Source organism: Labeo rohita, chromosome 7 (genome assembly GCF_022985175.1).
Source record: "Labeo rohita strain BAU-BD-2019 chromosome 7, IGBB_LRoh.1.0, whole genome shotgun sequence".
Taxonomy (NCBI): domain Eukaryota; kingdom Metazoa; phylum Chordata; class Actinopteri; order Cypriniformes; family Cyprinidae; genus Labeo; species Labeo rohita.
In genome coordinates this window covers 29,169,352-29,196,888 of record NC_066875.1, presented here as the reverse complement: position 1 = coordinate 29,196,888, position 27,537 = coordinate 29,169,352, and the positions used below count along the sequence as shown (strand labels likewise).

Here is a 27,537-nt window from a genome sequence, read left to right as displayed (position 1 = left end):
TCAAAACCTAAAATAAAAAAAATAAAAAAAAAGATCACATCACATTGTTTGGATGTATGGCTAAAGATAGCTAGGTAAATCCATGCTAAAAATGCTTTAGGGTTGCAGTAGCAGCACTGGTAAGAAAATTTAAATGCATCAATACCGCCCCCCACCCCCACATTTAATTTTCAGAAGAAAATTAACTTGTTTGCATTTACCTCAAGAGTATTTTATATTTTTCTTTACTTATTTGCTCACAAAAAAGGGCCAAATCCCTCTGCCCTTGAGGAGTTCTTTGCTGTAGAGGACATGGCAATTCAAGTAAGAACAGAGACCACTCTCAGCGGCACTACAGAGAAAATTCAGGCAGAGATAAAGCACTAAAGATTACTTCCATCTACGCTGTCCTCAGTTAGTCCAGTAACCTGGCCATGGGACTTTTTCTTTTGAAAAAGAACTGCTGAGTGATTTAAAGATCTTAAGTATGCAGCAATGAGCCTCACATACTGACTTGAACTTTGAACTTGATTAAAACTATTTGCACTGATTTACCATGTTGGTTACATTGTGTTCCTTTGCACTTTTTGGTAATCTTTATAAAATTGTTATCAAGAAAAAAAAAAAAAAAAAAGTATCGTTCAGGAACTGGTATCAAAATTTTTGAACTAAACCCTAACCCCTAGTGGGAAACTTACGCAGAGCGGCCTTCCACATCAAGTTTGGTGGGGATGATGCCCTTCTTGCCAAGCACTGCTGCGACCTTGTCCACCTCCCTCCTCTCCACTGCCTTCATCAGCCTGTCATCATACTTATTCCAGTCTGTGTTCTGAAGTACAGAGAGAGATGGAGAGAAAAAGATCAGAACACTCATAACATCAGCATGTACACAAAGACAGCAGTGTCATGTTCAATAAAGCCGCTGAGGTGACACCTATTGTTCATGAGTCCCTTAATGATCAGGGTGGTGATCACAAGTATAATTAGCTGAATGAAAGAATGTTAACAACTCCAGTACACCATGCATTCAAATACTCAAAAGCACAACAGGATACGAAAGGCTTGGAGACTTCACAAAACAAAGACAGCATTTCTCACATAAAGTGGAAAAATTACCTTTGCACTGGGAAAAATGGGTTTTCCATGTATTGGATGGAAATGGAAGTTTATTTCATATTGTTTGTAAATTAATTAAAAAAAAAAAAAAAAGAAATTAAAATAATGTAATAAATATGATTACAATAAATAGCCAAAGTAACACCTGAGGAAACGCTTTAGAGTAGTCCTAATACACATTACTCAAATCAAAAAAAGAAAAAGCTTTTGCTTCAACAAAAGATGCTTTAAGCCTGGCATGGTCATACAAGTTCACACAAGCTTTTCAAAAGGCATCTAAGCTCCAAAGGGCTCAGGCAACTCTCCAGGAGAATCTCACAGGATTCTTTAATATCTTGAATTTATGGAGAAAGCTACTGTATAAGTTATTCTCCCGCACTAAAACAGTTCAAAACACACACACACTCAATTAAAAATCAGCCTCTCAGCATCCAACCTTTGCAATCAAAAGACAAAAAGAAGAAGTGACAGCACAGCAAAGTTTAAATGAAAAGTGCTACTGGAGAATCTCGAATACCTACAAAGTACATAGAGGTGCATTTGAGCCATCGACTCATCTTGGTGGTCCTTTTGCTGTGGTTTGGAGAAGTACAAAAATAAGAAAAAGTTCTGTCCGACAAAATGAACACTCAGCCAGCGAGTGTTTGTGGTCTTCAGACGAATCCCCCTCTCCAGCAGGCAGCCAGCGCCTCACAGGGGGGACCAGAAACCTCTGCAGAGTCCTTGAACTTCTCTCCAGCCCACAGCCTCTCCACGAGACTTCATCACGGCTCGAGAAGCAGCGCAAACACACAGAGAGTGAGCCGCTGTAGCACAGGGACCAGCCCCGGGACAGCAGCTCCTCCTCCGGGGCTGAGTCTCTGTCTCTTCCCCTCTCTGTCAGACCGTCCTCCTATCCGTACAGCCGTTCGCTGCTTCTCCTCTCCTTCTGTCTGTATGTGCTTCGCTCCTCTATGCCAAATGGCAAGGACGTTCAACCTCTGGCGGTAAATATGTGAGCTCTTCCAGGTCTAAAATATCCCTGTAAACAGCACGTAGACAAGCTCAGGGTGGTTACCTCTTTATTTTTGCCCCTCAGACTTTCCTCCAATGACTGATTGGGGTAGAACCGCTAATAATAAACCATCCTAGCATATCTAATCCATGAGTAACCGTTACGGTGACACCCGTGAGCAACAAGGCCAGCCAAATGAGAGGAACCTCAGTGCTACAGGCACATACTGTATCCCCCTCCGCAGCCACGGCCACACAAAGCTACAACCGTTAATCTCCAGGAGATTAAAGTATCTGGTCCAGACCAGGTCATCATCTGGCGGTCTGAGAAGACGCTTCCAGCCTCGCTCGCGCCGGGGGGGTCTGAGCTGACGGATGAAGCACACGGTAGCAGGATTAAGTGTCGGCTTTTTACAATCAGCTGTCTGGCATATGGAGCCTGAAACCCTGTTTACAATCTCACCATGCTATCTGCAAGACAAACACTACGCCAAAGATCTATTTCTAAAAGCAAGACGTCAGCTTTTAATTTGGTAGGTGAGAGACTTGAAAGTGGATCAAAAGGCTGCAGGGACGCATTAGATTTTCACACCAGCGCCAGTGGGGGACTTCGGTTACCCCTTAATACGCCCCCACCGATACAGCAGAATACATGTGAGAATACACACATATATAGCATGTCATACAGGGGGCGCTGGGTAGGGTATCAACTCTCAAAACCTGCTTGGTCCCATAGAAACAATGAAACTGAAAATGGATGCATATAGGGTCTAGTACCTTAAATAAGCACAATAGTGAGTGTGGACTATTTCTGTTTTGTTTTGTCTTTTGCAGAGGACACTGGGAGAATAGGCTAAGTACCTCACAACTGTAATTCAGTGCCATATTTAGGGCCCTGTGATTTCCGCAATGCAGAAAAACGTGAATGGAATCACGGAATCCAGTCATCACAACTGAATTTACAGTTTAATGTGGAATATCATGAATTTTATCAAAGTTCAGATGAATTAATCAAAAGTAGGTCATTACACTTAAATCAAAGTGTGATATAGATTAGCATCTAGAAATATTAAGACAAAATATTATAACATTTTTATAAAATATTATAAAAAAAAAATAATAGCATTTAAGCATAAATCCTGTCTGTCTTGTGAATGAATGAATGAATGAATGAATGAGTGAATGAGTGAATGAGTGAATGAATGAGAACACATGATTTCAGCACCAGTAATTTCATAAATACATTTACAACATCTCTAGAACTGCACCGAGTTACTTCATGAGCATTTTACCATTTATTTGGGTAAAACTAGCCTCATATCATGTACAAACACAAATATAAAGGGAATTCACGGCATTAAAATAAAAGTTCGGTTTAACTTGAAGACAAAAATAAATAAATAATAAAAAAATATTGAAAAACTTTATTTAAAAAAGTAAAATTACACCATATTTCTTCCATGTTTTACATTTTAAGAGTAAATCCCCTGTACTTGCCAAAAAATTAAAATGGGTTTAATTTTCATTAATTAAAAAATAAATTAAATCAATGTTTTATGCCTTCATTTGATAATCAGAAAAATTTAAATACATTTCTGAGGGAAAAAAAATAAATAAATTTTCATAAGGCTGTTTTAAGAGTAAATAAGCTGAAACAAATAAGTTGTTTTATGCATTAAATAATTAGACATGCTAAAACAATAACAAGAAAACATAAGGTAAGAAAAACAACAAAAAATTTCTTAGGCCACGAAACAATTTCGTTCAAATGGAAAAAAAAAAAAAAAAAAGGAATTTTGGAAAAAATAAAACTGATTTCATAGGGCCCTAGAGCTAGACCAGAGAAAATATACAGTGTGCATATTGTGTAATATGAGATTCCTTTGCAAAACTAAGAAGTTTTATTTAAAAGTGATGAAAAGCCAAAAGAAGGTGGCCAACACGAGAACCTCATCAATACCGTTTTTCCCAGGATTCGGCACACAAAAATTCAGTGTGCAAAGCTGTAATCTACGCAAAGGGTGGCAACTTTAAAGCTACATTTTAACAGTTCAACTGTCACTTCATAATTCTCATACTTTCATTTCATACTTTTGATGAACAAACTTTTGTTGTTTAAAAAAAAAAAAAGAAAAAAAAAAAAAAGAATGAATAGGTGTGGCCAATAATTTGACTGGTGTGCTTACACCATTATGCCTACATACACAAAAACAAACACTAGGTGGTTGTAAGTGTGTGGACAACCTTTTCAGACTATGTTGCAACAGTTTGAGGTGGGCCTTAATAAAAGTAAAAGTACCCTAATGTCAAAATCACCTTAAAGGAGAAGTCCACTTCCAGAACAACAATTTACAGATAATTTACTCACACCCTTGTCATCCAAGGTGTTCATGTCTTACTTTCTTCACTCATAAAGAAATTATGTTTTTTGAGGAAAACATTTCAGGATTTTTCTCCATATAATGGACTGCTATGGTGGCCCGAATTTGAACTTCCAAAATGCAGTTTAAATGCGGCTTCAAACGATCCCAAATGTGGTTGTAAACGATCCCAGCCGAGAACGAAGGGTCTTATCTAGTGAAACGACTGGTTATTTTCATTAAAATAATACAATTTAAATACTTTTGAAGACACAATTTAAAGACATGAACATCTTGGATGACAAGGGGGTGAGTACATTATATGTAAATCTTTGTTTTGGAAGTGGACTTCTTTAAATAGTAATAATACCTTCTGCTGTAGGTTTCATATCAAAAACTGACTTCTGAGGTGTCACAGCAGGTTTAATGTCGACAACATTGAAAGCGATTAAACAATAGTTCACCCCAATTCTGTCATCATTTACTTGCCATTATGTCAATCTAAACCTGCATGACTTTTTCTCTGTGGAACACAAAAGGTATTTTGAAAAAATGTTTCTTTTTTATTATATAAACAAGGGGGAAAAAATCTAAATGTTTTATGAGAGTCATACAGGTTTGGAGCTACATTAGGGTGAGTAAAGGACAGAATTTTTGTTGTTGGAATAATATATTTTAAGGATGTATCAAGCACTTAATACTGTAGTCCTTTAGTATTTATTACATCTGCAAAGATCAGTTCACTCATTTTCTTTTCCAGAAAAAAAAAAAAAAAACAAACAAAATAATCATCATATGAATTGATTCAAATTAAAACTCATTAAGAGTCTTAACCTTTGGGTATAGTAGACGAATTGTGTGTGTGTGTGTGTGTGTGTGTGTGTGTTTTTTGCGCATAGGTGCACATGTCATGCATGAACAAAAACTATTTGCATACAAGGGGCAGGTGCAAACAGGTTGGTTTGTTTATAAAGTTGAGTAATAGGGTGTGTCGTTTTTCTAGTGCCGATTTAACATGCCCATGAAACTGTAAAAAAAAAAAAAAAAAAAACACACACTCTATATGATGTTTTAACACAAACAGGTTAGTAAGACCAACAAGGTATGAAGTGATAAGCTCTCCGGCCGGACAATGTATCTAGGATGAATCTTGGCTGCCAGGCAGTCTGGGTGTCTCTATGTGTTATAATTCATGTCAACACCTTGTAAAAATGAAACCCTATCCACTATCCCAAATCACACACACATACACACCCACAAAGTCTTGCCTGGCAACAACAAACGTACATGGCCATAAATCAAGACACGTGAAAAAGCTATAGATACTTGTGTCCAGATATACAAAGGTAACACACAGAGAATATAAGAGATGGGGTAAAGCCAGGAAGTTATTATAGGTGTGACAAAGAGCAATCAAGTAAGTGTCTCATCGCAAAAAAAGGAGTACCGTGTCAGTGCTTTAACTGCTAACCTGCACTAGCCCAGGGCCATATGTTGACAGCTACAAATTATTCATAGCATAAGCTGAAATCTGCACAACAGCTCACTCAACGGATTCATCTTCGTTGCTCCCTATGAGGACACCTGCAGCTAAAAGTCAGGTTATCGCATATGTGTTGGTCTTATATCCATACTTCCACACAGAAAATCTCTCGTCCCATCAGACCAGCGACATGCCATCCACACATCAACAGGTCTGATTTAGTGCTGCACTAACCACAGATGGATGAGCTGCTCTTGAATCACCTTCCCCCCCTCCAAAGTGAAGCAGAGAGTGGTCACGCTGTATTTAGAAAGTTCTGGAGGCAGACGTAACCCTCTCAAGCGACTGTAGAGGGTGGGACTGCTGAAGGTGGGAAGAGGGGGAAAGAACGGGATTCTTGGAGTTCAGCCTACTCCATCACTAATTCCACATCAAAAACATCTCACAGCTGGATATCACAAGCCTGAAGCAGAGAATACTGGTTGTAATATCCTCTTTTTGTAAAAAAAAAAAAAAAAAAAAAAAAAAAAAAAAACAACCAATATAAAAAGTATGCAAAAAGAAAATCAACTCGGGTCACGTTTTTTTTAATGTGATCCAAATTTTTAGCGCTGAGCATGGCAAACTGGTTTGACCTTTCTTTAGATTTACCAAATCAGTGCTGTGACAGTTAACTAAACTTACAAAAAAATAAAATAAAATTATTGCTTAATTAAAATAAAGTTAAAATAAAATAAACACTATAATAAAAATATAGAAATATTGCCTCAGCAACAAACTAAAATATATGGAAGTCTGTCCCAGTCACTGAAAGAAGAAAAACAAAAACAAACAAAAAATTATTGCGACCTCTCTCACAATTCTGACTTTTTTTTTTCTTCAGAATTGTGAGATACAAACTAACAATCCTGACTTTTTTCTCAGTTGTAAGCTATAAACTTGCAATTGTTAATTATAAAGTCCAATTTTGAGGGGAAAAAAAGACTGATATGGTCTCAGAATTGCAAGTTTATATCTCACAATTCTGACTTGACTTACAATTTCGTGTTCTGAGAAAAAGTCACAATTGCGAGACATAGCTAAACTCGCAATTCTGAGAGAATAAAAAGAATTGTGAGTTTTTATCTCGCAATTCTCACTTTATATCTCGGAATTGCAGCTTTATGTCTCAGGACTTCGACTTCATTTCTCATAGCGAGTTTATATCTCACAATTCTGAGAAAAAAGTCAGAATTGCGAGTTCGTATTAGGCAAAAATAAAAAAAAGTCAATAGTAAGATTGTATTTTTTTATTCAGTGGCAGAAACGGGCTTCCACAGAAATATAATTATTTAAACCTGAAGTGTTAAAACTACTAGACCTTACCTTTTTTTTTTTTTTTTTAAATTAGCAAAACTTTCAAACTAAAATGAAAACTGAATACATAAAATAGCCAATTCATTATGTAAATCAATGCTATAATAGCATAGAAATAATACTAATATAACAGTCACACATTGACTTCAGAAACTCAGCTTTTTTTCCATGTTAAAAATTCAATTTATAATTTTATTTCACAGCGGCTCTCTCCTATGCACTCATATCTCATCAAACTGCCCTTATTTATTAACACATTCAGATCATATGCAAATAACTTGTTTTGTGAACTATTTTGCAAGTCTCTGGTGGTGTTTCAGCTGCATAATGGGGGTTAAGGGTCTAACATGTCATTACTGCACATACTGTAGTTAACTGAAGACTATTTGAAGGTCTACTGCTATGCTAAGGTCCAGTGTCTGTTGTTGAGCGCTGAGCTAAATGGATGCTTTAATTAGGGCTGCTACCCTCTCAAAAGGCATCTTGATGATCTCAGCGAAATGTGTCGGTATGCTAAAGAAAGGCAGAGAGGAACTACTGGAAGATGTTGTGTTTATATGTACACTATGGCTAAAACGAAGATAGCTATTGGCTAATGGCAGTCTTGGCCCACTGACACACCCAGTATTATGACTGACAAGGTGTACTGCTGCCATGGCAACACTGAAACCAAGTTAATGGACGTAGGGCATATCCATTTATCACACATTATCTAATGTTCGGTTGTAACTATACTCTAACCCCACCAGTTAACGTCAGTTATCTCCTATGGTGTCATGACAGTAGGAGACAGAATGCTAGACCAGTGAGTAAAGATGTCAAAAGTAGGACTGTAGCAATAAAAAAAAAAAAAATATATATATATATATATATATATATATATATATATATATATATATATATATAAATATATAAAACAACAACAACAACAACAACAACAACAACAACAACACCACCACCACAAGAGTGGTCAAAACAACATGAAATATGTGACCCTGATCCACAAATCCAGTCATAAGTAGCACTGGCATATTTGTAGCAATAGCCAACAATACATTGTATGGGTCAAAATTCCTGAAAGTTACCAAAATGACCAAAAATCATTAGGCTATTAAGTAAATATCTTGGTACATGAAGATATTTTGTTACATTTTCTACCGTAAATATATCAAAACTTAATTTTGATTAGTAATATGTATTGCTAAGAACTTCATTTGGACAACTTTAAAGACGATTTTCCTTAGTATTTTGATTTTTTTAGAACCCTTAGATTCCAGTTGTATCTTGGCCAAATATTGTCCCATCTTAAACCACACATCAATAGAAAGCCTATTTATTCAGCTTTTAGATGCTGTATAAATCTCAATTTTAAAAAAAATGGACCATTATGACTGGTTATGTTGTCTAGGGTTACATTACATGTTGAAGAAACTTAAGAGAATACAGATTTTGTAAAAACAAGACAGGGCCAGACATGAACACAGACACAGTTGGGTCTCGTCCAGCTGCTTGATCAAAACCTTTTGATCTGACCTTTGACCCAGTGGTCAGAACACTTTCCTGCTATTTTCCTCTACTTCCGACAGCTGGGTAAAGCACAAGATCAGATTTCTGCTGACCTGTACAGTGTCATCCTCATGTTTCATCCTTCTTCAGCCCCCTCACTGCATAATTCGTAGCACATCTCAAAACCAACATGGGACAATCTAGCGATATCAGTGACACCATTAAACAACTTAATACATTTGTGTTCCCCAAGTCTCCAAGTCCTTGACCATTCGTCAAAAAGCTTCTTAATTAAAACTAAAAGCGAGTCGTGTCTGAGAGCAGAGTGCTCATTATTCTGCAAACACTCTGAGAATATCAACAGATAAGAGAGGAATGAAAAATTAACATCTCATCAGCATGCCCGTGCTTGAGTTCAAGACAAATACATCAGAAGGAAAGATGATTTCATTAATTACAAGCAAGCTCGCTTCTAATCGTCGCTATATACTGTAACATATAACAAAATAACATTATTAGATAAGAAAATAAGATTGTTTAATGTCAAGGCTGCATTTATTTAATCAAAAGTAATAATGTGAAATATTATTACCATTTAAAAATACCCGTTTTCTATTTGAATGCATTTTAAAATGTCATCAACTTCTGATGGCAAAGCTGAATTTTTCAGCAGTATCACATGATCCTTGAGAACTCATTTTAATATGCTGATTTGATACTCAAGAAACATTATTTTCAAAGTTGAAAAGAGTTATGCTACTACTTAATGAATAGGAAGGTCTCAAGAACTGGATTTATTTTAAATAGAAATATTTTCTATTTCTATCTGGTAGTGTATGACAATACAGTTGAACATTGCATTCAGAATGAGTGAAATGCACAAGATAAACTCTAAACCAGACTGAATGCAGTCAGATCAGATGCCTTTTTCACCATTCAATCAGGAGGGACAGATAGAGACTGTGAATGGCACAGCATATCTTAGTGGATTCTAGACAGGGGAGTCATGACTTCTGAGTTCATCCTCTGTTGGCCGGCGCCAGTCCGTCCAACGTCTCTATCAGAGCTGAGGCATCCTATTCCACCATAGCAGAGTCCTATCACTGCTCTGATGAATGAGGATGAATTCCAGACTAAATAACTCCCACTATAACTCTCTCACAGTCACCCCTTTTTCAATTGTTATTTCAAACTAAATTAAGTAGGGTCCTTTACCATGTCAAGGGGCCAAAATAAACAGCCTAAGCAACTTGAGTTTATTTAAAAGTTCAAGTTTTAGTTTTGCAGTGAGCCTCTCTAAAATGTGCAAGCTGTCTAAACCATGAAAGAGATTTGTTTGTGTACTTGTTGATACTGAAATTCCTAAAAAATTATGAAAACATAGAATAGCTGGATAAAAGAGACTATCAAAACTCTATCATTTGATTAAATGTGCATAACATGGAAGAAAGAGAGAAAAAAAAAAAAAAAAAAAAAAAAAGAAAGGGAGGAGTGAAATCTCTCAGAAGCTTAAAAAAAAAAAAAAAAAAAAAAAAAAAATGAGAAGGAAAAGGTCTCTCTAATAACAACAGTCATGGTGGGGAATGCTTTGGATTTTTTTGCATTACATTATAGTGACCTCGCCTGCTCCCATTTCTGTGGATTCTGGGCCGTGGTGGAAAATAGCAGAGTGTGATGGCACTTTCTCTCACGCTTCCCTACAATAACACTGGAGCCCCCTAATGGACTGATTTAATCACTGAGATGGACGACTGTTCCTGCAATCCTTTTATTCATCCATAAACCCATGTTCAAACCTTACACACTTACCAAACCAGAGCATTTGGGAAAGAAAAACTAAAAATAAATAAATAAATACTAATAATTAGCACAGGCTCGCAGCGATTTCAGTGTCTGCCATCTCACCAAATGAGGACATAAATACATTAACAAATTTCCAGAACTGCTCAAGTTTCTTTATGAGCATTTTACCGTTTCTTTTGAGAGAAACTATTGTCATCTCATATACACACAGAACCGTGAAGGTGTTAACGGCAACCCGTTAAAATAAAGGTTCAGTTTAATTTGAAGACATATTACTATTGTTTAGCAGAATGATTGTAATACTACTAACCAGAGGTCGACCGATATTGGATTTTACAGATACCGATAACTAGGTTGGACCACACTGGCCAATACAGATTAATTGACCCATGGGCGTCGAAACCATTGAATGCCAATAATATCGGACCCACCCACTTTTACCGTCTCTAATTCAGCGAATATGTCTGCACACTTTTAGAGCACCATCAGTCAAATCCATTCCACATGACCAGGGGTGGAAACTCCGGTCCTGGAGAGCCACAGCCCTGCAGAGTTCAGCTCCAACCATAAGTAAAACTTACCTGCCTGTTGCTTTCTAGTAACCCTTCAGACCTTGATTAGTTTGTTCAGGTGCGTTTGATTAGGGTTGAAGCAAAACTATGCATGGCTGCGGCTCTCCAGGACCGACGTTTGCCACCCCTGCACGACGAATACGCTAATAGATTAAGCTCTGTGCTCACGCGTATGAACAGGCAGCATCTGGGGTGGAGGATTGGAGGATCGGGCGCGGGCGCATCAGGCGCAATCAAACATATTTCAAAGGAAGCGGGCGCCATGGTCCTGGCCGCATCGCTGTCTATACTGGGTGTGTTTAGGGAATATTCGCGCCTGCTGAACTCCTGTAACACAGGAAAGAAATCAAAGCATCGGAGCGTATCTGCTGCTCAGATACACCTAAGCCTACCCGATACTTTATTCAAACTTTTCGATTATTTCCTTCATTTTTATCTTTATTGAAAACAAATGCCTTTCTGATGTAAAATGAGATGTGAAAAAGCAAAAGACCGATTTTGGCAACAGGCGGACATGAACTCGGGTCGTTCGCGTCAAAAAACAGTAGCTATTTGCTTTATCGCTTACGCCACTGGAAACGTGTTTAAATAGCCATCTTTTGTAATGTTGTCACGTTAGTGGACATTGGTAATCTACCTAATAAAAGGCACCAAACTACAGAATATGGCATATACTCCAGTAAATTTTTTTTTTTGGGGGGGGGGGCCATGAATTGACTGATAGTTTTTAAAATGGATACTGAACCATACTTTGTAAATGGATAAAAATATTAATATTAATTACATACTGATCATTACAGTTAGTTTGTTGTTCATTAATGAACAAAAGCAACTAATTTTTTTAATATATCAGTAAATGCTGAAATTAACACACTCTAACAAAAAACAATACTTATACTCTACAGCTTAATCTTAATGTTACAAATGGACTCATATTGTAAAGTGCTACCATCACATCAACAATCAAGCTAAAGATGGCCATCTTTAAATATCTACAAAAAGGCCACAGTATTGAAACTGCATACATATGGATATTGTGTACTTTCACAATTTAACTGCTTCTATTCTAGATCATTTGTGGTTATCTAATCAAAATATAAAAATATGTTAGTCACACAACGGGCAAAAGTGCAGTGCCGTGTCTAGAAGAACTCAGGTATCTGGTATTACACACACTGGACGCGTCACGTTCAATTCATCTACGAGACTTTATTTGATCACCAAATGGGCAAAAGTATACTGCTGTCCTTTCTCCACTAATGCAGCATCTAGTAAACAAATTCATCACTTAGTAATGACATCAAAACACGCAGTACAGTATACAGTACACACCGTTTCATTGTCGATGTTTTAAATCTGCCTTTGAAGTGTCTCGCTCTGGGCGGCATGCTGTCAATGATTTCAGCCACTAGAGGCTGCTCTCCTGCTGTATAACAAAGATTATAGGGACTTTGCTGTATAACGACGACCTTCTCAGCCACTCCAGTAACGGACCCAACCCGGAAAAAAAAAAAAAAAAAATATATATATATATATATATATAGGCATGGATTTTTGCCGATAACCGATAGTTGATTGGCGGAACTATCGGTGCCGATTAATTGCCAAAACCGATACGTTGGTCGACCTCTACTACTAACCACTAACCCCACCAACCAACAACCACTAACCACCACCATTTAATTTTAATAGCAAACTGTCTGCCAAAAAATTGTTTAATGAACACATATGAAATGTGTTAAAATTAGGGCCGGGACTCGATTAAAAAAAATAATCTAATTAATTAGAGGCTTTGTAATTAATTAATCGAAATTAATCGCATTTTAATCGCATATAAATATTTGACCTGAGAACAGTGAGAAGTACGTTTTTTCATATGGATTTTTAGTATACCATTGAATAATGACTGAATAAATAAGCTTAAGCAACTAAATATTGTTTATTTTTGTTCAACCAAGTCCAACAGACCAGTGCAATATTGCCATTAAGTGTAGCAATAGGATATTTAGAAATATAGTAGCCTACATTTCAGAAAATCAGGTACCCTATAGGTAGGTAGACCTTCTGTAAACTGTTTAAGTAAAACACAATACTTTCAAGTACATTCAGAACATTGGAAACCCTGACTATTACTGTAGACAACATCTCTGTTGCTTCAGAGGCCATAACAGACTTTGTTGATTTACCAACAGCTGGTATAAAAAAAATAAAATTAATTTCAGTCCAACTCTCAATAACCTTGGCCAAAACAATAAAGAGTTCAACATAAAGTGCCAGTTGCACCAACAACATAATACATAAAGTTTCAGTTGCACCAACAACATAAAGAGCCAACCAAAGCGGTCTCATCAGCTTCTTTGTCCATGTTCACTGTGGTTTGTTTTTGTCTGAACGCTAGTTGGTGCTCCAGTATAATCGGTCCGCCGAAACTCATCCAGTGAGAAACGTTCCGCGGTGCAAAAATAAGTGTGATTAAAATGCGTTAAAAAAAATTTAACGCGTTATTTTTGTGTAATTAATTAATCTAAATTAACGCGTTAAAGTCCCGGTCCTAGTTAAAATTTAACCTAAACATGTAATTTTTGTTAAACTCTTAATAAATTGATGGTAAATTGTATACATTTCATAATTTTTAAAAATGTAAAAATTCTGGGCCGAACCCGAAAATTCTGGATGCACTTGGCCGAAAACTGAAACCAAAAATGGATTTACTATTTTATTAAATAGTATAAAGTAATTTTGTAAGATTTTTTTTATTTAACTCCATAATATGAATGATACTAAATTTAAAAAAAACACAAGCCAATAAAATAACCACACTTTCAAGGAAAATAACACAATAAAATTGGACAGAAAATATAATAATATTAAATATCAATATATTGTATCAATATATTATATTTTGGTTCTGTGCAACAGAATCAGATATAACTTATCCAAATAATGTATAGTCCTACAAAGCTATTATTATCAGAGCATGTGAGCAGAGCATAGCAGGAGCAGATCAGTGGATGAGAGGGTAACGTCATTTTACCAGTGTTGCCCAGTTCAGCTGTACTACAGCATGTTACAGCAAAGTAGTGCTACTGCAAACAACAAGTATACATCACAGAATTTTTTTAAACTGTGCATTATTTGAGTGGACCTTGCTTTTCCGGTGAGCATGAGTGAGCAGTACATGAGTGATGATGGCTAGAGCAGGTTGAAACCTGCGGGGTTTTTTATTTTTTTTCTTCACCCGTTTCTCTCTTTCGGCTGAAAACCGCTAAACTTCACATACACATTCTGGGGACACCAGAGACTTTTTTTTCACATCTTGTAAAAAGGGAATAATAGGTCGCCTTTAAAAGAACTGATTGCAAAATGTACTCACAACATTCCAGAAATACAACGGCCCACATACTTCATTAAAACAATATTTGCCTGACCTCAGTTAACTCATCTATGTCTCAGTAAAATCCCATAGAACAAGAAGAGAAGAAAACATTTATTTGGCCCAGTACTGCATTTGCCTGAGGGAAACACCTGAAACAACAAAGCCAACTCAACTCAAACGTATACAAATAATCAGATGAGAAAGGAGTTGATCAGTGTCAGTGCAGCTGAAGAACAGAAGCACAGATAGCAAAGATGAGTGTGTTTGCATGTTTGTTTGGGAGTGTGAATGTTAGCGTGAAAGAGACCATGAAAGGACATCACACCACTGTGACTGTGCCAGCTAAAGCCTAGCAACATCCCACTCAGCAACCAATGCTGAGAATGGCAGGTTAAGACTTGTCTCATTCTACCCTTTAGAAACTCCTTCTCACTCCCCCTCCTCTTCTCACATACCACACACACACACACACACACGTAATGCCTACTAAATTCTTCCCTACTTGGAAGAAAAAAGGCATTCTTTGTCTTAGTAGCTTTATCTGGGATGGTAGACCTCCTTAAGGCACTGCCAGGCATTTCTAAAAAAAGAAATACAACAGTGGCACTTTGTCTAAGTTACATATTACAAAGACATAGTTCACTCAAAAATGAAAATGATGTTGTCATTTACTCACTGTCATGTCGTTCCAAACCTATATGACTTTTTTTCCTTCTGTGGCGCATAAAAGATATTTTAAAACAACACTAACTTTGTTTGTATATGTCAAAATAAACAAAAAGTTTGACAAAACAAAGCAGAATTTTCATTTTTGGATGAACTATCCCTTTAAGTAAAAACACACTGATCATAAAACATTGTTGGAAGTGAACATTTACCAGGATAGTATAAATAACACAGGGGGATGACAGCTGGTTTAACAACAGATATGTTATGATGGAGTTCAGTAGAAACTCAAGTCAAACCTGAAAGAGTTATGCACTGACAAAACAATGGGCCATGAATTCATTTCCTCATGGGTTGAGATTAGTAGACAATTAACCTAATGGGAAGAAAAGTGATCTAGAAAAGGAGTACATTTTTTCCATCTACTGTATACAAGAAAGCAGCAATGCGTTAATGCCAAAGCCACATCTCTCCTTTAGGAGGCAGTTCAAACACCTGACATTATAAAACTATTGCTGATTTGTTAAAACATAAACATGCAATGTGACTGACAAGTAAAATCTGCTTCTATGCTCCCATTAAGTACAATTTTAAATGATTTAGTAGAGCTGTTTGATTCTGAGAAACACCTTTCGTCAGGTTTCTATACTGCTGATCATTGTGAACAAACACAACTGCAGTCAAAGTTATTGTCGCTGTGGTTCAGCATTGAGCTGTGTGTGTCGCTGAGGTCAGCAGTACCAGAGCCACATAAAATCACGAGCCGTCAAACAGTATTTGGAGACCCAGTTTCATAATATATCTCTCTTCCAAAAAAGAGAACATACACACCTCTACTCATAAATCAGACGAGCACCAGTATAACCTCAAACACACCTGGTTTTAATTTTCAAACCTTGTTCAGGTTACATTATAAATACAGATTCAAATTCTAAATACAATCAATGATATATGCACTACTTACAAATTCTATAAACGCTTCCCCTTAAAAATTGCTTCATCACAAAGACTTTGTTAAAAATCAAATCAGCATCTGACAACTATAATTAGTACACCCAGTCTAAAGGATTTGGGGTCCCAAAGCAGTTTGGGGTGGTATACTCTATGGATACCTGGTCAAATAGCCCATAATTAATGAGTAATCTGAGAGTAATTTCTCTTAGGTATTCATCAACACAATGGTGTCTCTGCATGCAGGACTGCAGCCTCTTGTTTGCCAAGTACATTCCACACGATCAATATGCAGCAACACATTTCGCTCATTATCAATCTCTCCAGCACCTGAGCGGACACTAAAGTGGTATCTGTTGCGGATTATAAAAACAAGGTATTATCACATTTTTGAACACTCACAATGGCTGCTTTATGTTGAAACATTATGAGTATGGGAATCAATATGGGTCAATGATGTGTTACTATTTTTGTGTTGTTTGTTTTTTCCAGTTCTATTAATTAAAAATACATTAAAACATGATTCTTACAGAGACTCCCTAAAGGAGAACTCCACTTCCAGAACAACAATTTACAAATAATTTACTCACCCCCTTGTCATCCAAGATGTTCATGCCTTTCTTTCTTCAGTCATAAGGAAATTGTTTTTTGAGAACATTTCAGCATTTTTCTCTATATAATGGACTGACATGGCCCCCCGATTTTGAACTTCCAAAATGCAGTTTAAATGCAGCTTCAAACGATCCCAGCCAAGAAAGAAGGGTCTGATCTAGCAAAATGATGGGTTATTTTAATAAAAAGAATACAATTTATATACTTGTTAACGCCAAGCGCTCGTCTTGTCTTACTCTGCCTGGACCGTTTTTGTTCCGGTTGACAAAACAGTTAGGGTATGTCGAAAAACTCCCATGTTCCCCTTTAACTTTGAAATCATCCTATATCATTGTTTTACCTTTTTTGTTAAGGCTGTTTGATCTTTGCATGTTCACTTTGCAAAGACTGGGTTGGTACTTCTGCAGCGATGTAGGATGATTTTGAAATGATTTTTGAAAATGAGGGCCAAAACACGTTTTTCGACATACCCTAACTGTCTTGAGCCAGAATATACAGAGTTCAGGGAGAGCGAGACAAGATGAGCGTTTGAGATTAAAAAGTATTTAAATTGTATTTTTTAATGTAAATAACCAATCGTTTCACTAGATAAGACCCTTCTTCCTCGGCTCGGATCGTTTACAACCGCATTTGGGATCGTTTGAAGACGCATTTAAACTGCATTTTGGACGTTCAAAATTGGGGCACCATAGTAGTCCATTATATGGAGAAAAATGCAGAAATGTTTTTCTCAAAAAAAAGGATTTCTTTAAGACTGAAAGAAAGAAAGACATGAACATTTTGGATGACAAGGGGGTGAGTACATTATATGTGAATCTTTGTTTTGGAAGTGGACTTCTCCTTTAAAAACTTGCAAATGAACATGCATTTAGAAAACACCAACACAAATATAGATCTTGAGTGACAGATAATTTTTTGTGATGAGAATTTGGGGCCATTCATTAAAAGTTAGGACCCAAGTGAAATAGAATATGTTAAAGGCCAAATACCAGGAATACCTTGAATGTCTCACAATGATGTCATGTGATATGGATACTCAAGGTTTTCTATAGTATCTCTGGGAAAAGAGCCTGGTAGAAAACCGGAGAAGTATGGACAATGGGATGAGTGTTTAAAAAAAAAAAAAAAAAAAAAAAAAAAAACCTGTTCAATACTGCTATCTGAGAACACTCTAGGGAGATGAAGAAAGACAAAGGAGGGTCCCTGCCTTACTAAGAGCTCAAAATCATACATCAAAGTCATGGAAGTGTGTTGTTTGTACATGTTGTGAACACCCTTACTGTACAAGACAAGTGTAGGCAAGCATGGGAATATGGCTCAACAGAAAAACAGCTGCTTTACTGCTTAGCAAGCACAACTACTTTTAAAGCTCTTAGAAAGTAACAGTTTTTGGTGACAATAGAATAGAATAGAATAGTATAGAATAGAATGGTTTTTGTCACCAACAAGTGTTAATACCGAGGGTTTTAAAAACATGCATAGAACACAAAATGTTTAATGTTTAATTCACTCAAACGGTTACTTAATGACACTTATTTACACAGTTACATTTTAGTAAACACACCATGTAATAGGTACGAGTCCCTCTCCTTGCAAGTTTCATATGCATGAAATACTGAAACAAGTCTCCTATCCTTTAGCAGAAAAGTGGCTGTTTTGGTTGTGTAAGGTGATCTCAGAAAGGGTGAGGCAAGAAATGCTTCATGTCCTTTCAGTCCCTTCCCAGGAGAGTGAGAACAGGACAGATAAGTGGATAGTTTCCAATATAGTGGAAGGGAGGATTGAAAATTCATTCAAAAGGGGGAGTGATGAAAAAACGTGCCAGATGTTATGCTGTTTACACCAATCATACAACTGGGTAACATCTGGTACACATATCAGCACATTCCCCTCTCCCTCTTTTCCAACCATCCTCCGGATGACTTCAGCAAAAACAGAATGAGGAATGAGGAAGATCCACAGAACGCCTACATACAGCTAAAAACTTGCTGATAAGCACTGCACTTTAACATCAGTGATCAAATGGCATTAAACATTCACCTCAAATGGCTTCTTCCATTTCCAAATGAGCATATGAGAAGTATACAAACTTGTGGAAATATAAAGTCACACAAATTTCACTTTCATTAACAAAGCTGTAAACTTTTTTGAAACTGACAAAACCGTGTAAAGGGAAGGGGTTCATCTGCATACACTACACTACCAGTCAAAAGATTTAGAATGTTTTTTTTGTTTTTTTTAAATAAGTCTCTTTTGCTTTTATTTGACCCAAAATACAGCAAAACAGTAACATTTTGAAATAATTTTACTATTTAAAATATCGGTTTTCTATTTGAATATATTTTAAAATGTAATTTATTCCTGTGATCAAAGCTAAATTTTCAGTATCATTACCCCAGTTCCAGTGTCACATGATCCTTCAGAAATCATTCTAATATGCCGATTTGTTGTTCAAGAAACATTTATTACTATTATTGTTATTATTATTATTATTATTATTATTATCATCATCATCAATATTTAAAACAGGTGAGCACATTTTTTCAGGATTCTTTATTAATAGAAAGATCCAAAGATCAGCAATTATCTGAAATAAAACGCTTCTGTAACATTATACACCACAACATTCCAAAGCCTGGAGTCAGTATATTTTTTTCTTTTTTGGAAAGAAATTATAGAAATTAATACTTTTATTAACTTGATCGAAAGTGATGAAAGACATAATGTTACAAAAGATTTCTAGATAAATGCTGTTCTTCTGAACTTTCTACTCAAAGAAATGTGAAAAATTCCACTGTTTTTAACAATGTAAAAAATGTTTATTGACCAGCAAATCGTCATATTAAAATGATTTCTAAAGAATCATGTGACACTGAAAAATGGAGTAATAACGCTGAAAATTTAACTTTGATCACAGGAATAAATTACATTTTAAAATACATTCAAATAGAAAGCAGTTATTTTAAATAGTAAAATTATTTCAAAATTTAGCTTTGATTATCAGAACATCTAACAAATAAAACTCATAGCAAAAAAGTAACATACATTCATACTTCTAGAGATAGAATAAAACGTTAGATACACAAGAACAAAAAAATAGTGGCTGAAGCCATTGTGCAATGTCACAGAAACGGGATGTTCATTAATGACCATTCATTCATGTTTTAACGACATATCAGCAACAATGGCTATATTCATGGCAACATTAACAGTATAATTTCAATACATCATTTACAATAATAACATTTTCTTAAGAAGCACTCGCTATACAAAAACATATGAGTAACAACAACAGTACTGATACAGGATGTTCATTAGCTGAACATACATGGGATCAGCCAATTCCTGTGCAGACAGCTTTGTTCACAATAATGGGAGCAATTTTGGGTTTTGAAAGACTGTCAGTCTGAAAGACTGTTGTTTTGAAAACTTTACTTGGTGAAAAGATTATCGTGGCCCTCCACCCCCAGACCATTGGCGATAGCAGTTCCTGGTTTAAGACCAGCAGGTTTTAGCAGCCTGCACGGAGCCAAATTTTCCGGCCCAGAACAACCAATACAAATGTTTAAAACTAAGCTGCATTAAAGTGCGCATTTATTAATCAGCCTCTTAAATTCACTGCAGTGGATCAGCTTAATCATTTCAGGTACAAAATAATGACATTCATGTTATCAAAAACTCTCCAAGACATAAATGGTCTAAGACATCCTCTCTCTCCATGAGTGCCTTTCTAAAATAATGAAATCAGATCAGATGAGATACCAACTGTACGTTCAAAACAGAGCACAGATTATTTTCAAACAGCCTTGAATCTGTGCAAAAGGAAAATGCTCTTAAATCATTCATAATGTGTTGACTATCAAGCTTGATATTACATTTCTTCTCTAACAGAGCCTCATAATCTGATACTCATGTGCAAATCACATACTTCAGAACGAACCTGCTTCAGATAATTTTCTTTTCAACATTAAAAAACTACAACCTTGATTTTTGGACTTAATTTAGCCTCTCTGTCAATATACTCAATACTTCAACATCAAAACTGAAATGAATTCTCTAATTAAAACTAACTGAGAATTGGACTCTCCAACTACATGTTAGTCAATTGGTTCAGTGGAAACTCATTTTATTGCAATAACGTCAGCTCTGCCATGTACTGATGACAGGGTTCCGGGTTCCAGTCATCTGAGCTGTGCATATAAGCCTGAGGGCTTTCAACTACAACAAATTCCCATTGCCTGTAATCCCCAGCCATTTATTCATCCTAGGATAACCTTCAATCCTCACTGTCAGTTTCCCACTACACTGGGGGCCTGAGCTTAACACAGCAAAGCTTTCAGAGAGGCTCAGTGGGTACTAAAGACACGGACACAGCAAAGCTTTCAGACAGACACAGCGGGCACAAACACCGATACACAATGTTTATACACTCCTGTACTTTCACCAATCAATTCAGGAAATAAATAAATAAATGCTGCACGATATTGCTGGGGGACTGGATGATTAATTCTTTTCAAAACATTTTACTGATGGTGAAAATAAAACTCTTTGGTTATTCTTGACAGAATGGGGGACTGAATAACATTGCCAATGGAAATGCCAAACTAAACCCAATTACTCTGATCAAAGACAAGCAGTAGGGCTGACTAAAAAAAAAAAAAATACTGCTTTGAACAATTACTTAAAATCCAAAGATTTCATCAGAGTGGTGTAGGTATGACGTCACAACCCAAAAGACTAATCTCCTGGTTGATTCTGAGATTCTCCTGTGGGGTTTTCAATTTCAATAGTGAAATAAACACTGTGGTAAACATAACTTGACACTATGACATTTTGTTCTACAATGTAAACTGCATACACCCATACAGAAAATTTTGAAGCAGTTATGTTTATCTTTGAACGTAATAAGCAAACAGATAAGACAGTCTAGGATGCCAGTGTGTGTAATTTACGTTGTAGATGTTCTATCGTCAAAAACAAAAGGTGAATTTTTCATTTCATGTATTTAACAATTCAAAACTATTCTATTAAATTAAAACCATGACTGATTAACTGCACTCTAAAAAATGCTGGGTTATTTTTTATAACCCAAATGCTGGGTTCAGCCCATTGGGTCATTTTATTGGGTTATTTTTAATATGTTTACCCAAGTGCTGGGTTAAACTTGTTGGGTTATTTTATTGGGTTGTTTTTAATATTTTTACCCAGGTGCTGGGTAGTTTTTCTGTAACCAAGCTGCTGGGTCATTTTTAACGCTGCATTCTTTTTTTTACCCGACGGCTGGGTTAAGCCTGTCTCTGCCGAAACAACCCAACTGCTGAGTTACAGTCAGAGCGTGAGGCCACGGTCTAAAGTTTGCAATAGCCCCGATGAACAACAACCCTTCACCGGCTCAGATTTCGGTAACACACCGGCATAAGAATTAGCGCTATTTCAGTAAAAAGCTATTACAGAGAATGGTTAAACACATTAAAATTAAAATAGAGCTTGGCAACCAACGTCACTGCGCAGTGCATTCTGGGACGTAAACAAGAGGGCGCCACCATATTGTGAGGCCACATCGGGCGAGACCTAAAACAACCAGTTACTACATGGAAATGTGTTGAAAACAATGTTGAAACGTCAATTAAATTAACTAAATGTACTTTAACAGAGCAGAATCCTGCACGCGGGCGGGTACCTGACAAGCGACCCGCTAAAATCAGGTACGGTACGGGTGTGGGTCAGACGGGTGACAGGCATGGGCATTTGCTCTTTAGACTCAGTCCGGTACTGATACACAGCTGCTCTCAAACGGTCCCGTGCTTGTGTTCACCCTCTGTCTGTTTATCATTTTATGGGACAACGACTAGCGTAGTTTTCATGTCAGACACAGTTAACTATATCATTTTACAGATAATTGTATTTTTACCTGGTAAACCAACTCGTACACATGCATGCTCAATTTTTTATTTTTAGGATATCTCCGTTTTTGATGGATCATACAACTCTGGGAATTCCATTATATTTTAAATGATTGTAATCATGTTTTCAACACACCGACAAGAGCTCAGTTCTTTTGGTTGTTAATAATAATCTGGCCGGTAATTGGGGGTGCAGGTTTATTAAACAGGACCTGTGCAGGACACTGACACAGAGACAAACTTCTACAGGATGCAAGAAACGGATCCGAATGAGGTGCCTGCAAGAGAATGTACTCGAGATCCCGACGATTTACCTCCTGTGACATTTCCAGATATTTTTGTATATTTAGTCTGTGGTGTGAGTGCTTATACCAAGGCTCTGTTTCGTAATTTTAAATCTATGGAAGCCCACGTGCAGTTCACAAATGGCTCAGTCCATGACTTGGAAACCTACAAACCACCGAGTTGTGAAAATATTAAGGTGACCATATTTCTGAAATGAAAACCGGGGACATTTCCAAGTTCAGTGGTCAAAATATCACTGAAATCTCACTTGTGATTATCTACGAATTAAAAAAAACAGGGACATTGTTTTTATTTTTTAATTGTTGTGGGATTAACATCATAATTGACATTTACAGTGACGTTTGAGGATTTTTATACAATTCAACAAAAATCACACTATGAAAAATACCAAACGTCAAAACAGTAGGATTACGATGAATTCAGGTGAAGTGAAAATTTACATACCAAAATGTTTTTTGGTTTTTTTTTAAGTTTCTTTTCTTTACTACTTTTGTTAACCCCGTTGATCGTGTGAATGGACATTACATCCAACAACGCAACAGGTTCTTCCCATGACTAAAACTTTCTTGGTGCATCACAACAAGTGGCCACAAAATATGGCGATTTTTCCCATCAGCCACCACGGTGCTAGAGCCGTGACGTCACACCCCCATCCCCTATGCTACTTTAAATGTTACATTTTTATGTCTAAAATGCTTGTTAAATGTATTTAATATTGTAAACTATTCTGTATTAAACCAAATAAATTCAGTTTGTCTTGTATTTTGTCCATATGTTCTTGCTTAATAATAAATGTCCATCTTTTGATTATTGCTGTTGCCTCTAGTAATTCTGTGTGTGTTTTTTTTTTCCAGTCCATTTTAACCCAGCAATATAATAATTTTCAAACAATAAAATGACCCAGCATGTTTGGTAAAAACATTTAAACCAACCAGCTGGGTCAAAATAACCCAGCATGTGTTTTGTCCAATATTTACCCAATGCTGGGTTGCCAAATAACCCAAGCTGGGTTGTTTTTAACCCAACATTTTTAGAGTGTGATGGTTGCTGCAGACAAGGATTCACAGTTTTACAGTGCACTGACACTGCTGGATAGTTCACTTAAAAATTAACATTTGATAGTTATTTACTACCCTCAAGTTCCAAACCTGTTTGACTATTGTCCTTATGTTGAACACAAAATGTGTTTTGCATTGGGAAACAAAAAGCTTACTGGACCTTACTGAACTTTTTGTGACTTTCATGTTACACAGAAGTTGTCATACAGATTTGGAACAACGTGAGGTTCAGTAAATTATGTAAATTTTCTTTTTTGTGTGAACTATCCCTTTAAGCACTGCACAGTTGCCTGGATTTGCTTTTTGGTGCCAGTGCACTCTTAACAGCTAGAGAACAAAGAAGCCCTTAAAATGGTTATTTGTAATGCAAACCGCTTCAGTGATTCAGCAAAGAAACATTACTGTGATATTTTTTCCCTCGTCACCAAACAATAGCTAATCCTGAAGACAATCACGAATGGTACAACCAGCAAAGAAAGTACTACAGAAAACTACTGTTGAGAGATAGTGAGAGACAATTAGATTCAGTTTAGTACAATTGAACATCAGTTAGAGCACATGTTAGATGTTATCAAAAGTAAACTGTGGAAGTTTCACTCAACTAAAAAACTAAATTAAAGCAGAAAGGTTTGAGAAATCGGTCTCTGAGGGTTGATAGCTTTAGGTAGTTTGTTCATTGAAATGAATACTGAAAACAGAAACTGCGAGTGAGATGCAGTACTGGGAAATTGTGCATTCATTTAATTCAGGCCTCAGGCATGCCTCAAGGGCTCCAAAGAGCCAGAAACACCACTGCTTGCACACCATGATACTTTTGAAGACATCGCTGAGTAGAACGTAAACATGGCAATGCGCTGCAGTGACTAAACATCATCAGCTCAACCCAAATTAAAACATCCATCATCATTTACTCACCCTCATGCTGTTCCAAACCTGTTTGACTATTTATTTCTAGCAACATCAAATGGATTTTTAGACAAATATATTAGAATGTTTTCAATCCAATAAAGGGGAATGGCGACTGGGGCTGTCATTCTGCTTTTAGGGCTCTATAATTGCCGCAAGGCAATGACTTATAACTGGTTTTGTGGTCCTGGTTCACATTTATTCCAAAAATCAGGTTTCTAACATACAGTATAACACACTTCATTTTCATTAAGACTTAAATATGTGTGTGTTTGTGTGTGTAAATGTACTGTATGAGTGCAGAAACTCTGAGAAAACTCCTTCAGCCCTTGAAAGAATCTACAGAAATGTCACAAAAAGAGAGGGTGTGCTCCCATGGTCCTTTGTGTTCTGTTAAGTCAAAGGGCAACCAGTGACAATAGTCCAGCTCTGAAAGCATGTGGAAATGCTTTTTCCCACGTGTCAAAGAGGCATCAAGTCAAAACCGAGCTCATAGCATAAGAGAGCAAATGATCATCAAATGCTGAGTGAGCATGACATCAGTTCCTCTGAATTATCTCCACAGTGAGATCCCTTCATTTTAAACCCAAGACAAAACCCTTTGAAAAAGCTCTTCAATAACTAACCCCCATACAGCCTCCCACGCTGCCCTGGGTGCCAGGCTCTTTGACATGGAAATTAAAAAGAGGGGAGGGTGAAGATCTCAAGGATCAGCTGCTTCTGAATTAAGACTGTTTGTAGAAGAAGATTCCACGTTCTACTCGAGGAAAAGAAAACTATTTTGCTTTTCATTTTCAAAAGCTCAGTATGATATTCTAATAGAAAGTGATCCCTAGTCTCGTCTTTATAAAGTTAACAAAAGATTTTACAACTGCAATGAGAGGCAAGTTTAAAGTTTCCCAAAGTTCGGCAAACAAGCGTTAATTTATGAAGCAAAAACACCAGTGTCCGTGTTAAGGCCTGTTAGTGGATGTGACACATAATGAAGTGTCAAAAGATTTGCCATAAGGCTGGATGACCGGAGTAAAGCCTCTTGAGAACAAAACAAGTATGAGATATAGATGAAATAACACAACGAAAGGTAAATAAAGCTAATCAGCTAACCTTACGTCAAGAAACAAAACTCGCGCCATATCGATTCAAGAGTTTTCATAAAACAAAACAAGCAAATCTGTAACTTACTGTGATGGTAACTTCATGCTTTTTCAGGCGATACTTCAAACTCTTCATGTTTTCTCTTTGGCTGTATAAGTAAACAGTGCCGTGTCGGTTAGTATTTGAATAAATTACAACAACAGTTACGTTTTACGGTTTAATTTGATTACGCAAGAACAACTTTTAACGTCTGACAACACACTGCGAGTTTCACCTGACGCGAAACACCAGCAGCCAGGCTTATCTGGACCCGTTTCCTTACCGACAACGCCGTAACCCAATGGCAGCGCGGGAGAGTAGAATAAATTACGTTTAAGCCAATCAGACGTTAGAGGAGGTGGGACTTCCTCGTGGTCCTAGCAGGGTTTGAAATTGTAGCAGGGAACAACAGGAGATGCTGTTGTGCGCCTGACGTCATCCTTACCTGGAAAAAGGCTGGACTTTGTCTCAGATAGAGGCAATTCACGGACTTAGTGTGAAAGATATTTATTTGATATTAACACCTGAGTTGCTTTGGGAGGAGCCGTACAGTTCGGGAAAATAAAATGATGTATGAAAAAGGAAAGCTATTTTATCGTGAATTACAGCGCCAGTATTTATGATGCTAATGATAGTTTCATTTATAAATCAAAAACAGTCTTGTTTGAAGTGCGAGTTTGTATAAATCGCTGGTGTGAAGCAATAACCCTAAATAATAATCGGAGCTACGGTTTACAATACCAAAAATAGTTTGCATACCTTTCATTTTTGAAGATATCTGATTAAATGTCTGTCACTGGTTATATTTTTATGCCATTCAAGAGATGTGTTGCCCCCTTCTGGCCTTGAAAAGAACAAAAGAGAAACGAGAAACCTTTTGATGTAACTGGTGAATCAGGCGTTTGAGATTCTGTCAGAACAGTATCAGTTTTTAAATGTCATATTTACATATGAGCATATTACTTGAACAAAAGTTTGTTTGGCACATCTGAATACGTTTATATAAACCGAGAGGTTGACTTTACTCCTAAACTTGAGCGAAATGAAACGTTGTCATAGTTGGATTTTTTTTTTCTATGCTTGGTTATTATAGATTTAGTCCAGGAAGTGAAACATTTAGAGGAAAAGGCCTAATTGTCCTTGTGTAAGCCTTCAGGTCAACCCCATTCAGTTATTCAGCAGGAAATTAGACTTTTCGCTGCCAAATTTTGGTTCCTGGACAAAGTACCATCACAACTTACACAACAGTTTTGTGAATGGCTACGGTTCATATGTTAGTAATCTGCCTCTGAAAGATTGTTGACACCCATGTTTTTTATATAATTGCAAACAATCTGATGAAAACAGTTGTATAAAATAGTGACAGAATTAATGTTGATGTACTGTAGCATTCACCATGTTTTGTTTAATTTAGGTACTTTATGTGCTAATCACATTTCAGTCAGGCCAAAGAACTG

The 27,537-nt window shown here is 36.7% G+C and overlaps 1 protein-coding gene across 2 annotated transcripts in view; it reads right to left on the bottom strand.

The window, feature by feature from the left end:
- The window catches only part of uacab (uveal autoantigen with coiled-coil domains and ankyrin repeats b), a 51,028-nt gene extending 24,678 nt beyond the window's left edge, over nucleotides 1–26,350 (bottom strand). The window contains exons 1-3 of one of the 2 annotated variants that reach the window (XM_051114766.1): nucleotides 26,316–26,350; nucleotides 26,129–26,189; nucleotides 678–808 (exon numbers count right to left, since the gene is read on the bottom strand). In XM_051114766.1, coding sequence (XP_050970723.1) covers nucleotides 678–808; nucleotides 26,129–26,176 — 179 coding nt within the window. In that variant the 5' untranslated portion in view covers nucleotides 26,177–26,189; nucleotides 26,316–26,350. Of the gene's footprint in view, nucleotides 1–677; nucleotides 809–1,616; nucleotides 2,117–26,128; nucleotides 26,190–26,315 lie in introns of those variants that run through there. The other variant, XM_051114767.1, reaches the window with a different exon arrangement.
- Between the last annotated feature and the right edge of the window lie 1,187 nt (nucleotides 26,351–27,537).